General features: G+C 47.5%; 1 protein-coding gene across 1 annotated transcript in view; it reads right to left on the reverse strand.

Moving 5' to 3' along the window:
* Positions 1 to 14705, reverse strand: part of fstl5 (follistatin-like 5) — a 95881-nt gene that overhangs the window by 24415 nt on the left and 56761 nt on the right. Inside the window, exons 7-8 of the mRNA XM_084698228.1 lie at positions 7062 to 7228; positions 1314 to 1434 (exon numbers count right to left, since the gene is read on the reverse strand). Of these exons, the coding sequence (XP_084554354.1) occupies positions 1314 to 1434; positions 7062 to 7228 (288 nt within the window). The remainder of the gene's footprint in view (positions 1 to 1313; positions 1435 to 7061; positions 7229 to 14705) is intronic.

Raw genomic sequence — 14705 nt, forward strand, 5'->3', positions numbered from 1 at the left:
GGGAGAGGAGGAGAGAGAGGACGAGGGAGAGGAGGAGAGAGAGGACGAGGGAGAGGACGAGGGAGAGGAGGAGGGAGAGGACGAGGGAGAGGACGAGGGAGATGACGAGGGAGAGGAGGAGAGAGAGGAGGAGGGAGAGGACGAGGGAGAGGACGAGGGAGAGGAGGAGGGAGAGGACGAGGGAGAGGAGGAGGGAGAGGAGGAGGGAGAGGACGAGGGAGAGGAGGAGGGAGAGGACGAGGGAGAGGAGGAGGGAGAGGAGGAGAGAGAGGACGAGGGAGAGGAGGAGAGAGAGGAGGAGGGAGAGGAGGAGGGAGAGGACGAGGGAGAGGACGAGGGAGAGGAGGAGGGAGAGGACGAGGGAGAGGAGGAGGGAGAGGACGAGGGAGAGGAGGAGGGAGAGGAGGAGAGAGAGGACGAGGGAGAGGACGAGGGAGAGGACGAGGGAGAGGAGGAGAGAGAGGACGAGGGAGAGGACGAGGGAGAGGAGGAGAGAGAGGACGAGGGAGAGGACGAGGGAGAGGACGAGGGAGAGGAGGAGGGAGAGGAGGAGGGAGAGGACGAGGGAGAGGAGGAGAGAGAGGACGAGGGAGAGGACGAGGGAGAGGAGGAGGGAGAGGAGGAGGGAGAGGAGGAGGGAGAGGACGAGGGAGAGGACGAGGGAGAGGAGGAGGGAGATGACGAGGGAGAGGAGGAGGGAGAGGACGAGGGAGAGGACGAGGGAGAGGAGGAGAGAGAGGACGAGGGAGAGGACGAGGGAGAGGACGAGGGAGAGGAGGAGAGAGAGGACGAGGGAGAGGAGGAGAGAGAGGACGAGGGAGAGGACGAGGGAGAGGACGAGGGAGAGGACGAGGGAGAGGACGAGGGAGAGGAGGAGAGAGAGGACGAGGGAGAGGAGGAGAGAGAGGACGAGGGAGAGGACGAGGGAGAGGAGGAGGGAGAGGACGAGGGAGAGGACGAGGGAGATGACGAGGGAGAGGAGGAGAGAGAGGAGGAGGGAGAGGACGAGGGAGAGGACGAGGGAGAGGAGGAGGGAGAGGACGAGGGAGAGGAGGAGGGAGAGGAGGAGGGAGAGGACGAGGGAGAGGAGGAGGGAGAGGACGAGGGAGAGGAGGAGGGAGAGGAGGAGAGAGAGGACGAGGGAGAGGAGGAGAGAGAGGAGGAGGGAGAGGACGAGGGAGAGGACGAGGGAGAGGACGAGGGAGAGGAGGAGGGAGAGGAGGAGGGAGAGGACGAGGGAGAGGAGGAGGGAGAAGAGGAGGGAGAGGAGGAGGGAGAGGAGGAGGGAGAGGAGGAGGGACAGCTCTGCTTACCGTTCACCTGCAGCATGTGTGTCTGCGAGAGCTGCTCGTAACCGTCGCCATAGCAGCTGTAGTTCCCCATGTGAGTGGTGGTCACCTTGGTGATGTACAGGGAGCCATCGTCTCCAAAATCCTGCTGGGCAGAGAGTTCAGGTCAGCTGAAGGCGTGAGGGGTCAAAGTTCAAACCTTGATTGGCATTGGTTAAAATACAGAAGGGTCTTTGGTTGATCGAAGCTTTGGTTTGGAGGAGGAATGAGTGTGTGAATGTTTTCAGCTGCAGGATGGAAAAGCGAGTATTCAGGTCTTGGGTATTCAGGAGTACAAGGTCAATAGACGAGCATTGAGATAATTTGTTAAATCCAGAAAATTATACATAATAAAAATACATTAAAAAAATAACCTGTATAATAGCATTATGCCGTTCAAGGTAACAGAGAAATGCAGTGTGGGAGTGATGGGGCATCACGGCTTATGGTGGAACTATTCTTAAAAACTATTCTTATTATTATTTTCTTCTTATTATTATCAAGGCTAATCTTCACAAATGTCGGAGCAGTATTCCCAAACAAAGCATGAGAAAGCATGCAGTACTGCATACAGTTCGTTTGAAAATATCGCCACTGAAAAGAACAAAATGACAGATGTTAAGTCTCTTAAAATGTGCATGCCACAGAAACACATCAGTTCCACACACGTTGTGAAATAGCCTCGCAAAATCACAGGCAAAAGCCAGTCCGTGGTATGAGATTGTGAGGAACGTCTGATGAAATGCTAATAAATGCTGTGTCATGATGGTGACCACAAGAACGTGCTGAGTAAGAAAATACCAAAAAGTGCAGCAATAACATTGGTGAGAGTCCAAGAAGCTAATGAGTCGATGCCGAGAAAATTGTTCAGTCTTGACTGTCTATTCTCCTCATTAGGAGCTAACCTCACATTCCTCCTCTCAATTGGTTACTGTCTCCCGGGAATATTTTCCCCCATTTGATTTTAGTCTGATTTGATTAGAGAGCTTGAAATCAAGGCACACAGTGAGAGATTGTAAATCTTTTAGCTGTTTATTATCATAATCCCTGAAAGGCAAATGAAGGTCATTTCCTTTATTTGGTTTATCTGTTTGGTTACCAGCTCTTGGCTTCCCTTCAGACAGCTACAAAGCTGGGCTGCCCTGTTTGGAGGTTTACTCTCTCTACTATCGTCCAGGGCTCTGATATATAGCAGAGCAGGAGGGAGGCAGGGGGGTGGTGGCAGGGGGGCCACGCAGGAGCAACAGACCTGCACCGTATGGGGGGATTGATGGTGCGTTTTGGCCCTTCGGCTGAGAGCATATTGTGTCACCTTTTCAAATGAAAAATGAATGGTGAGAAAAATGAAAGTCTGAAGAGTGGAACGGGTGTACTAGAGGCGATCACCCCGGCAACCTCCTCCACCCCCCCCTCCCCCCCCCCCCGCTCGGCCAAGTCACCCCGCTCCCTCACCTAGCCTTCTTCTCCCCTCGGACCGGGAGGGGACAGGGCAGTGTGACAGCACAGCCTGAGGGATATTCACATCTAGGCCAGCCTCATAAGACATGGCAGGTGCCTGTTTAAGCCCATCAACCTGGTTAACCTCCACAGAGACTCAGGAGGGAGAGCCAGCTTATGATCCTAACCCTCAGCAGGTGTTCCAGGTGAGCTTCTGGGGGGGATTCTGTTAGCCAGGAAACCACAAGGACTCATTAGCTTCACGGCCCTTTGTGAATGATCAAACAGTTTGACGTCATATTCGGTTGTTGGTGTCTGTTCTGCGAAACCTACCTGGGTTGGGATCTGTGTTTTGGGTTTTGTGGTGGGGGAGAAAGCACAATGGGAATACATGGCTATTAGATATGTAAGAATTGCTGGTTCGAGTCAAAGGAAGATATTGCACATTAGTTCAGTTGAAAGTCGACACAGATCTGTAGAAACCCGGGGCCTGTGTTGCTGCTGATGGACCGCACACCCAACAACAGTCACATGTTCTCACATACTGTACGTGTCGCATAGCATTTTCAAAGGCAGTGTTAAATACAACCACATCCCACAAACTCAAAATCACATCCTGCCCATGTGCTGTGAGTCAGTAGTCTCAGTGGATGATGTCACATCCTGTCCATGTGCTGTGAGTCAGTCGTCTCAGTGGATGATGTCACATCCTGCCCATGTGCTGTGAGTCAGTAGTCTCAGTGGATGATGTCACATCCTGTCCATGTGCTGTGAGTCAGTCGTCTCAGTGGATGATGTCACATCCTGTCCATGTGCTGTGAGTCAGTCGTCTCAGTGGATGATGTCACATCCTGCCCATGTGCTGTGAGTCAGTAGTCTCAGTGGATGATGTCACATCCTGCCCATGTGCTGTGAGTCAGTAGTCTCAGTGGATGATGTCACATCCTGTCCATGTGCTGTGAGTCAGTAGTCTCAGTGGGTGATGGACATCTCTCGATAAGGTTCACTGGATGAAGAAGGACACCAGCGAGTCTGGTGAAAACGTCTGCTCCCTAGCTGGGATCTTCCAGAGGTAGAGGTGTTGAGATTCTGCAGCAGACTGACTCAGAGTCCCTCGACAGCCTCTTCACAGGAAGTTCTTTTACAACCCTTCCCCGGCCCAGCGTCTTTATCATGTTTAGTCCACAGGACAGGCCCAGCAAGGATGATGCAACACCCGGCAACAGGGATGGTCGTGGATTTATAGTAAGCGGCTTTGTCAAAATGGAGACCGGCTCTATTGAACTCCATAATACAGGCACACCGATGGGATTAATGCGCTATTCACCGAGTCTGTCTGTTGACAGAAACGTTTTATTTTTATATTTTATTTATTTAATAGCTTTTCAAACGGGATGGAGATATACAGTCGACTGCATATTTACTGTTGGGTAATTCTAATTAAGGCTGGAAGTCATAACCAAGTCATTACGGAGAAACTTTATAGAAAATAGAGTTCATGGTAATTCGCAGTGGAGTTCGGAGACACCAGGTGTGTCTAAATCCACAGAGTACACTGTGACAAACCACACGGGCGTTCTCCCATGACGGATTGAGTGCATAAAATAATCTGGGCTAAGATGGTGTTTGGATCCTGTTGATTCTGTTCCATTAGCATTTCTCTGCAAGGTCCAGTTAGAGTTATAAATGAAAATAGAAACACTTTTATATATATATATATATATATATATATATATATACCTCGGCCCCACCACGCAACATTTTTATATTCAGTCACAAGTGGTTAAAAAATGAGCCTCCATCTCCTGTTGTCCTCCTGGAGGATCTTCAGAGCACCATCTGTGGTGATCATGTCCTCTGAGCTGAACGTCAAAGACTGGGGCTTCATTAGACGACGACATGGAATCAGAGGTGACATACACAGACCCAGGGACACTGGTCGAGGTCACGGTGCAGAAAAGTTCAAAGCACAATAAAGGTCAAGTCCTTCCAGCATGCTTACAGGTAGGTCGCCTTTCGAATCACAGCTTTAAGATGGTTTGAAAGGGAACTCTTTGCAGTGCTGTTGTGGAGCGTTCCCATGTTGCTATTTTAGGAAAAACCAGATGAAGCAGAAATACTCGGTCATTAGTCGCATACACACATTATATGTTTGTTTATGTCTGAAAGTGGAATACATTTTAACAAAGGTCATGTTAAAATATGCCTGCTGCAATCCCAACTCCGTTGGGTAATATCGTATTTTTCCATGTGAGAATCACACAAAGACCACCCTCTAGGTTGAAGAACAGAAGATGTCTTGAGGCGATATCAAAAGATGAAACTAACAACAGGGTGCCTTCAAACCCTGGAGCTCCGGAACAGAAAGCAGGAACTAAAACAGTCTTTGAACAACACCTAGCCTCGTACACAAAAGCATACGATCGAATCAAAGAGAGCCTGGTTTGACCCTGCAAGGTCTTGACAGCACTGATTCATCCAATAGTAATATCACACTCTTGCTCCAGGAAATCCAAGTTGACAGACAAGTGGGCTAGCATTCACATGTCGGAGCTTCGCTACCCATTATGACGTTAATCCGTTCCTGCAGATGGAACAGGGAGAAGACAGCTCTCCTGCTTTTACATTCAAACCATCACAGTCCACGAGGGATGCAACTGGGCCCAAAACAGAAAATAAGATTCCTCATCTTTATGTAAATGGCGATCATGCAACACCACCTCAGAGAGAGGGAGAGAGAGTGAGGGAGAGGAAGGAGAGAGAGACAGAGAGAGAGAGTGAGGGAGAGGAAGGAGAGAGAGACAGAGAGAGAGAGGAGGGAGAGGAAGGAGAGAGAGACAGAGAGAGAGAGGGAGACAGAGAGAGAGACAGAGAGAGAGAGGAGGGAGAGGGACAGAGGCAGGGTCCTGGGTGGTAGCGGAGGGGCTGACTGCCGACAGCTGTGCCCTCCTCGTGAGGTTTTAAGGGTCATCAACATTTAATGTCACATTAGTGGCTTCGCTGGGTACCCTTTATCTACTGTGACAGTGTTGACTCAATTATGCACTCAGGCAGGGCTCACTTGGTCAGGACAGAGCCTCTCTGACACCACCCTCACCCCTGTGTCAACCCTCCTCACCCCCCCTGCTCCTCACCCTTCTCTCCCCCCACCCCAGTATCCCCCCCCCCTCCCCCCCCCCTCCTCCTCACCCCCCCCCTCCTCACCCCTCACCACTCTCTACCCACCCCAGTATCCCCCCCCCTCCTCCTCACCCCCCCCTCATCACCCCTCACCACTCTCTACCCACCCCAGTATCTCCCCCCTCCTCCTCACCCCCTTCCTTGACTCACCCCTCACCACTCTCTCCTGCTCCTCACCCCTCACCCCTCCCCCCCCCCTCCTCACCCCTCATATCCTTCTCTACCATCCTGTCTCAGTGTTCTGGCTTTGAAGAGGATGAAAGTGACATGCCGGTTGTATGAAGCTATTAAAGATATGTGGACACACACATACTCAGACACACCCACTTAGACACACACACACACACGCAGTGAGTAGTAGCTGCTAAGCCCACAGCAGGATGATGCTTGCCCCTCCATCTTCCTCCTCCTGTTCCTCTGCTTGTCTCCGTCTGTGGACATTGTCCTTCACAACAGACCCCGGCAGAGCTAACAGGATGACCACCCTGCCTGTGTGGATCAAGGATAAACCTACAATGTCCTTCGAAATCACTGCTCCTCCCCTCTTTGTTAGAGCTACGAGGAAAAGCCTTCCAGTCGGGTTGATAATCTGAGCAGGGAAAGGACAACAGGAAGCGGGGATGCAGTGAGTGCTGATCCCTCGTACTCTATCCGTCGCCCCAGGCTGTACTCAAGCTGTACTCAGACTGTACTCAGACTGTACTCAGGCTGTACTCAGACTGTACCCAGGCTGTACCCAGGCTGTACCCAGGCTTGGAATACAATGATTAGTACACCTTCTCTTCACTCTGGAGGGGAAGTGACATCCCAGGTGACTGTGGGCTATCTGTGAATCCCTGTGTGACAAGGTTTGTAACAAATTAAAAGGGCTGTACAAATAACATTGGATTGAAGATCCAAATAACGCCTTCCCGGAAAGCAAAACTCTGAAATAACTCTTAACCCAAAGTCATATTGTTATCAGCTCTTCATATCCTAGATCCAAACGGCTCTTTGATAAACGACACAGTCAGTCTGACTAAGACATGACGTAGAATGAGAGAGATAGAGATGAGAGACAGAAAGCTAGACAGAGACACAGAGGTGTTCAACAGACAGTGAATCAGACAATCTTACGTTGATATCCTCCAGATCCAAGGTGTTGAGGACCTGATCGTTGCGCTTCCACATAATCGGAGGTCTGTGCTCCCCGGTGATTGCACAGGTCAACACGGCACTCTGGCCAACGGTTACCGTGGTGACGCTCAGCCTCTGGTCGTCGGGGAGGCGGAGCTGGAACACTTCTGCCGACAGAAACACACAACATGATGAGACCACCTGCTCCTCACACTGCCACTGTGTGTGTGCGTGTGTGGATGTGTGCTTCAGTGTGTGTGTGTGTGGATGTGTGCTTCAGTGTGTGTGTGTGGATGTGTGCTTCAGTGTGTGTGTGGATAGGTGCTTCAGTGTGTGTGTGTGTGGATAGGTGCTTCAGTGTGTGTGTGTGGATGTGTGCTTCAGTGTGTGTGTGGATGTGTGCTTCAGTGTGTGTGTGGATAGGTGCTTCAGTGTGTTTGGATGTGTGCTTCAGTGTGTATGTGTGTGGATGTGCTTCAGTGTGTGGGTGTGGATGTGCTTCAGTGTGTGGGTGTGGATGTGTGCGTGTGTATATGTGTGCACATGTCTGTGTGTGTGTGTGTGTTTTCGTAATGCTGACTGTGTACACTTTACACTCGTTTAATAATCACGCTTGTCGGTTTGACGGAATATAGGAGACACGTGAGGGCCAAAGAGGCAGAATAATTGCACTAAAGCGTGTTTACCTGCATCCTTGGTTTAATCAAGCCAAATAGACGCAGAGTGGTTCATTTAGACATACTTGCACAGTCACAACAACTACCCACGTTTATGGAAACATGCATAGAGAATTAGACAGAGGCTACAGTATCTAGTTTGAACCCAACTGTAACTGGTGTTATTTAAACACATCGACTGCATGCATGCATGGTAACGAACGGTTTATTAAAGCCAAGCCAACTTATCTAAAGACTTACACCTACCTTGTTTGATTCAATAAATTAAACACACATGTTATTTTCTATAAAGACAGTGGGTGTTTTATTCAACATCAAATAAAACCACAATTTATGTAATGTTTACAAAAAAATTGTTTTGTAATAAAACATACCACGAAGTGGCAGTTTCAGTCCCTCCACACACAGCATTAACAAGTACTAACCAAGTGCTCTATAGAAAACCTATTTATAGCTCAGCAAAGACAAGTCTAACCAAACAGAAAGCTGTTTTGTGAGTGTGCGGTCAGCACATTCAGCTAAATGAGTATAATTTGTCCAATTATTCAATGAGACAATGAACACAATGTCATTACTCAACCCGTTTTCTATTTTGTTACATAACTGGACTTTTGTGAGCACGCTTTTTAATTTTTCCATCGGGATAATGAGCGACGATGCAAAGGAAACAGTGACTCAATTTGTTCTGCTCCTGAGGGCGTGAAATACAAAACCTAATGGATGGCTTGGTCTGGCAAACAGTGTATGCTCAGCAGAGCTGGTGTTCAGGAGGAGAAGACCATCAGTCATTAGCTGGTAGCTTTAGGAGCATTCGTGTTAATCATCCCAACAACTTGGTTATTAAATATCATCATAGTTTTGCATCTGATTGCTGCTTATTCCAGCATTGAACAGAGAAGGTCTACTGGAGCTAGATCAATGTAGTGTGGCTCTCTGACACCCCCCCCCCCCTCCTCCTCCTCCCCCTCACACACACACACACACAGTATTACAACCATCACCATGTGTGAACCTCTGTTGGAACTCTACACATCACACAGTGAAAGATGTTCTGGATGAAATGAAGGCCTTGAAGGCTGGCCTTTTCATGTACACCAGGGGTGGCCAACCCTGGAACTCGAGGGCCTCAGTCCAGCATGTTCTAGATGTTTCCCTGCTTCAGCACATCTGATTCAAATGAATGGTCATTACCCGGCTTCCACAGAGCTTGATAATGACCCATTCATTTGAATCAGGTGTGCTGGAGCAGGGAAACATCTAAAACATGCAGGACAGCGGCTCTCTAGGACCTGGGTTGGCCACCCCTGATTTACACAAACAACAAGAAGTGGAATGTCATCTACGATTCTCTCTCAACAACAACAGTTCTTTGTAATGGAGTCTTCCGACAGCTGAATTAGCCAACAAATACATGAATGGCTGTTCCCACAATGTTGATAATGATTAGGCCTACTATTGATTTCACTTTCATTGAGAAAGGGAAAGGAAGTTTCTTTGTTGGAACGGCACACAGGGAAAGCCAGTGTGTGCAGTTTCTCCTCTTAATAAGTAACTTCTTATTAGGTTAGGGTTGATGGTCATGGCAGTCAAGTAACTCAGGTTACCACTTTGAATAAATGGCACATCTGTTACCTGTCTAGCAAAGGTGAAAAATGAAAAATGAGGGCGAGGGTAACTACACCCTACGCAACTACACCTCAGTCTGAGGTACAGTCGTGGTCGTTTATTACAATGAATCCCTTGAGCAACATTAAAATTTGGCCAATAACTCAAGACTATGGCAATACTGGGTAAAACCCCCACTGCCCACTAACCGCTATCAAACAGGAAACATTTCCATGTCAAATACATTTGCTCACAGTGCAACCTCCCACATGCATCCTCTCTCACATCCTCGTTCCACCTCTGGCAAAATCCTACCGCGTTCCCTCATGTAAACACCCGTACCATTCAGTTAGCACAAAACTAAACCCCGCACACTGTCAAGAGTTTTCTAGCGGTTTGCTGGGAAGGTGGGTGGCTCTCCTCTGGAGAAACAGCTCGACTTTCCCCCCCTGACGTTTCATTAAAACGTCTGTTCTCCTTCACTTTCATCCGCCCTCCTCCGCCATCCAGTCCCGGAGCTCTATTAAGATCCTCCTTGCTCTCGACCTGCTAGCTGAGTAACGGCGATAATATCGCTGCTAACAGAACGCATGTTTCAATGCACGGCTCAGCTTGCAGCTGGGCCTATGGAGAAGGATGTTCCAACACTATATCCCCCGGTAACACCCACCCTAACCGTTCAATTATACTCCCTTGTATCTTAATGGTTCTGGAATGTGCCTCGGAGCGACAAACTCGTTTTTGCCGGCAATCTCTGAGGAGTACTGAAATATGAACTTATGGGGGTGCGTTAAAGAAGAAGAAAAGGACAAACTGCCAGTCTCTCTAGCACGGCTTCTGGAAATGAACGACCCTGCACGCTGGAAGAAAGACAGTTTCTTCCACCAAGGTTGGGCTCCTGCCACAGTCTTGACACTCCGGCCCACCTCTTCAGTTGCTGATTTATCAAAACAGGAAGTGCTTCTGGCTTCCATCTATTTCCTTTCTGGTTTGGTAGCGGCAGAGCACCTCCCTGTGGGAGGGACCAACCTTCAGCTTCCAGACTGTAATTAGTGATTAACGCTAAGGTCTGGGACTCTGCCTTTCTCTGGACGCGTCCCATAATGGGATGTTGCTCTGTGCCACTACCAGAGGTAAATCACCTTTGACACTGTAAGGAACGTGTTTGTCAGGAAAAACAGCTTGTGCCTGCAGGACAAAGCAATGATAAAGGAGAGAGAGGAAGAGAGATAGAGGGAAGAGAGATGGAGAGAGAGAGAGGGAGAGAGACAGAGGGAGGAGATATGGAGAGGGAGAGAGATAGAGGGAGGAGAGATGGAGGGAGCGAGAGGGAGAGAGATAAAAGTAGGAGAGATGGAGGGAGAGAGAGGGAGAGAGATAAAGGTAGGAGAGATGGAGGGAGAGAGAGGGAGAGAGATAGAGGTAGGAGAGATGGAGGGAGAGAGAGGGAGAGACATTGCTTTGCTTCAGCTGCAATTCACTTCCAACATTCTCTTTAATTATTACTAAACAATAAAGAAACTGCATCACAGTATGTAAGTATGTGTTTCCATTCATGATTCAAATACTTATTTTCATCCATCTGCAGTTAGCAGAACTACTGCACAGTGGTGCAGTAGATGGACTGAATTACCTGCTCCTCCATCCATCAGGCCTGCCAGCAAACCATACCCAACACCTCCAATAATCACATGAGTTCCTGAAAGCCACAGAACAGAAACTGTGTGGGGGGGGAATCTCATTGTCAAGGTTTTCTAAGTGAACGATGCCTGTAGGTGTTTAGCTAAAGGTTTCGCTGTTTTACCTGTGGCTAATCAACTGGAGTTTGGTTTCCATAGCAGCTGTCAGAGACGTCTAGTGGGACAATCCTACTTAGGTATGCAACATGGCCAAACACTTTTTATCACAAGTACTTTTATCAGAAGAAGCCAGTGTGAAAATTCCTCTTCGACGTGTTACAGTTTATTGAAGCGCGTCTCCCCACAACATGAGAAGAAATGGAATCAAACTACGGCTCATTTTTCTTTACTTCCTTGCTTTTTCCTTGAACAACCTCGTCCCAGGGCTCACTGCTGTCCCTATCATACTGCATTGCTTTTTTTTTTTTATTGAAGTCAATTTTGTTTTCGAATGAGGTCTATACCTTATCATGGGGCTACCGCAACTGTGAATAATACTGATCGGCGTGTAGGCGATTCTTTTTTTTTCTCAGAGTGTGGGCTGTCAAGGGCCTGGTTGATTGAGACGTGCTGGCACACCAGCACACCGTCGTGAAGGAGCCCTGTTTAGAACACAGTCAGAGCGTCCATGGAGACGCTAGCAAAGGGATTCTGACAGCACAAGGAAAGGCTTGTTATTAATACAGTATTGTAACACGCAAAGCACCATGTTACTGAATTGTGTCAAACCTTCTTCTGTGTCGTCTTGAGCACGTTACACACAACAAGAGGTAGACTCTACAGTCGGCTGTTTACATGGAAATACTTGCCTCTCAAAGAAAACGCATTTTGGAAATTAAGATTAAATTGTTGGTCTCAGTCGAATACCTGAAGAACTTTATCGGTCAAAGTACTAAAAAAATAAAGTAAAAGTACAAATCTTCTTACTAATCAACTAAATCTCTCAGACGACAAGCTAAAACTACTGTTGTAGCAAGTTGTTAGTGTTAACATCGTAGAGGTTTCCGTTGGAAATGTATGCTGAATTTCATAGACTTGGTTAACCCAAGAATATGCTTGATATGATAATGGAGAAAATAAATCTCCTCGTTAAAACCAAAGGGATCATTCAAACAGCAGCAGCTTTTCTGTTAGAATTAGTTCCAAGTCAAGAGATACAATTGGCCATGGGTTTAAGAGAGAAAAGGAGAACAATATCCCCTTGGGTATGGTTAAGCTCAAATTGGCCATTGTCTCCGCAACAGTACCTCCATGTGATATTGAGGAGTCTCTCTGACTAAAAAGAAAAAGAAAACATTTCAGGGGGAAAAAACTTTTACATTTATACATAATACATTCTCTGGAAAGGCCCTGGAAACTCTCAAAATACTCTGTGTTTTATGAATCCAATTTAGCAGCTCCCCTTGAAGCCTGTGAGCAGAATGCACTGAGGGAGCTTGTCGACAGAGAGCATGAGTATCCATTAATTGTCATCACGTCGAGAGAGATGGAGAACACCAAACTTTCCCTTCATCGAGCCAAGGCCCCTAGAAGAGGCTAGTGTGCCCTGAAGCACACTGGCCTGGGCTCCTGCCTTCAGCCCATCTAATGATGATCCATGGAGAGAGCAGAGTTTAAGTCAACTCATTTTCCACATCCGCAAGTGTACTGCTGATTCAAGGATTAGTCATCTTCAGAGGGCGTCAGTTAAGAGACGGAGTGGAAGATCTTATTATACCAAGCAGGACCCAAAGACAGAGTGTTTCTGCTCGGTGATGACAATGCAGTTAGATCCCATTTTAAAAAGCCGATAAGCCCCCCCCCCCCCCCACAACACCTTTTAGATTCTTGCAATTCCCAAGCTCCACACATGCTCAGAATACCAGTCGCTTGTGTCATTGGCCCGAGGTCTGTCGGCCCCATTGTCTGTGTCGATACCAAGGTAACCAAACACCTCCAGCACCTTTCTCATCTACTCAGAAACACACCCAGAAACACACCCAGAAACACACACAGACACACACACAGAAACACACACAGAAACCCCAGCCATGTACCGGACACCTTGCTTGAAATGTTAGTTTGATTTTAAAAAATCAGATATCCCACCTGCCTCTTACGAGTTCTCACACCAAGACTTCCAGAGACTTTCCTTGAGACTGACAATGGCTTATCTGTCTCTCTTGATGCTGTCATTTATAGAACTGTGCGTGGATGACAATACATGGGCTATCTCTGCTGTGGCAGACGTCACTCATATCAGTAACATCATCTAATTAAAAGCTGCCACTCCGACACGTTTTCCTTACTGCTAGTTGAGGCAAATTGATTTTCTCTTCTGTGTACGCAAAGGAGAAATGAATAATGCATAGACATTAAAGTCTTATCTTTAACAGTGACAAACGGCATTGCTGTGCTTTGAATATTCCACAAAAGGTACAGTTTGCAGGGGCTTATTAGCAAAACAGGCACACCTCCTACACCAGACAGGTGCAGAGTCACTGGGAAACTAGTTCTGCTTCTCCAGCTTTTATCCATAAAACTGTAATCAGAAATGTACTGACTCGAGGAATTTGCTTGCTAACCTCAAATTCTTACATCACATTACAAACATGACATCCAGCTCAATACGCACTCTCACATTTCTTTATTGTCTTTGATAGTATGTCTTTTTATAACATTGATAGTGTGGAATCACGATGGGCCGGCTGGCAGAGGGGTGTGGTGTTCGCATGGAGGTCTGGCTGCCACACCACAAGATGGCTGCCAGTGGCACTACATCTCCCAGAATGCAGCAGCACCCAACCAGGTGTAGGCGCTTAAGGCACCTGATGGAAGAAGCATTTAAGACAGGTGGTGCCTGTTGTGAAGGGGTGATCCACGAGAGCGGAGAGAGCCAGGAGGGAGAACACAGAGCATTTGACGTGCTGGTGAAGCCTTTGTTGAGGCGCTTACTGAAGCGCTTGCTTAAGCCCATCCGGAAGGGGGAAGGCTAGCCCCAAGCCGGGAAGGACCTGGATGGACAAGCTTTGAGTTTGCAACCAAAGTTGGTAGGACTTAAGTTAGGAGCAACTTTATGAAGCTTATGTTTTGCCTTTGGGGAACTTTATTGTTTGCTTCCTGAAATACTTTGTGTTGGTGAATAAACCGGATTCCTCGTTTAAAAGCACTTTTGCCTGCTCTGTCCTGTTGATTACGCACTGCCCTGCACCCAGCTCAGTGGTAAAGCCTCTCTTGATACCACAATAGATTAAAATCATTTGTTGGGTCTTTAGGGAGGATAAATATTTGTAATAGGATATTTGTAATAGTCTTGGCCACGTTTCCAGTGGAATGCAGACTGATGCCTGATGTTTGTGACTTTAAATGGCATTCACTGTTCAATATAGTATAAGTATGATGTCCGTAACAGATTTACCTTCAGATGAAAAGAATGAAGTAAAAGAGTACTTTTCACAATTCTGTCAGTGTTAAGAAAGAAGGCTGGTGACAAAAACCTTGTAAAGAGTCTGAAGACTGCAGCACACTGCTGACCAGGAGACAGACTCCAACAGCATTCACAAATTTTCTCACATGGACCCTCCGTAACACAAATCAATATAAGTTTAAGTTTAATTAAACACTGTATCTCGAGCTCGCACTACAAAACCAAAAGTACCCCTACAATACCAGTGGCACAGAGGAGAGAAGAAAAGATAAAAGAG

The sequence above is a fragment of the Hypomesus nipponensis genome, chromosome 1 (genome assembly GCF_054491055.1).
Source record: "Hypomesus nipponensis isolate SF chromosome 1, ASM5449105v1, whole genome shotgun sequence".
Taxonomy (NCBI): Eukaryota; Metazoa; Chordata; class Actinopteri; order Osmeriformes; family Osmeridae; genus Hypomesus; species Hypomesus nipponensis.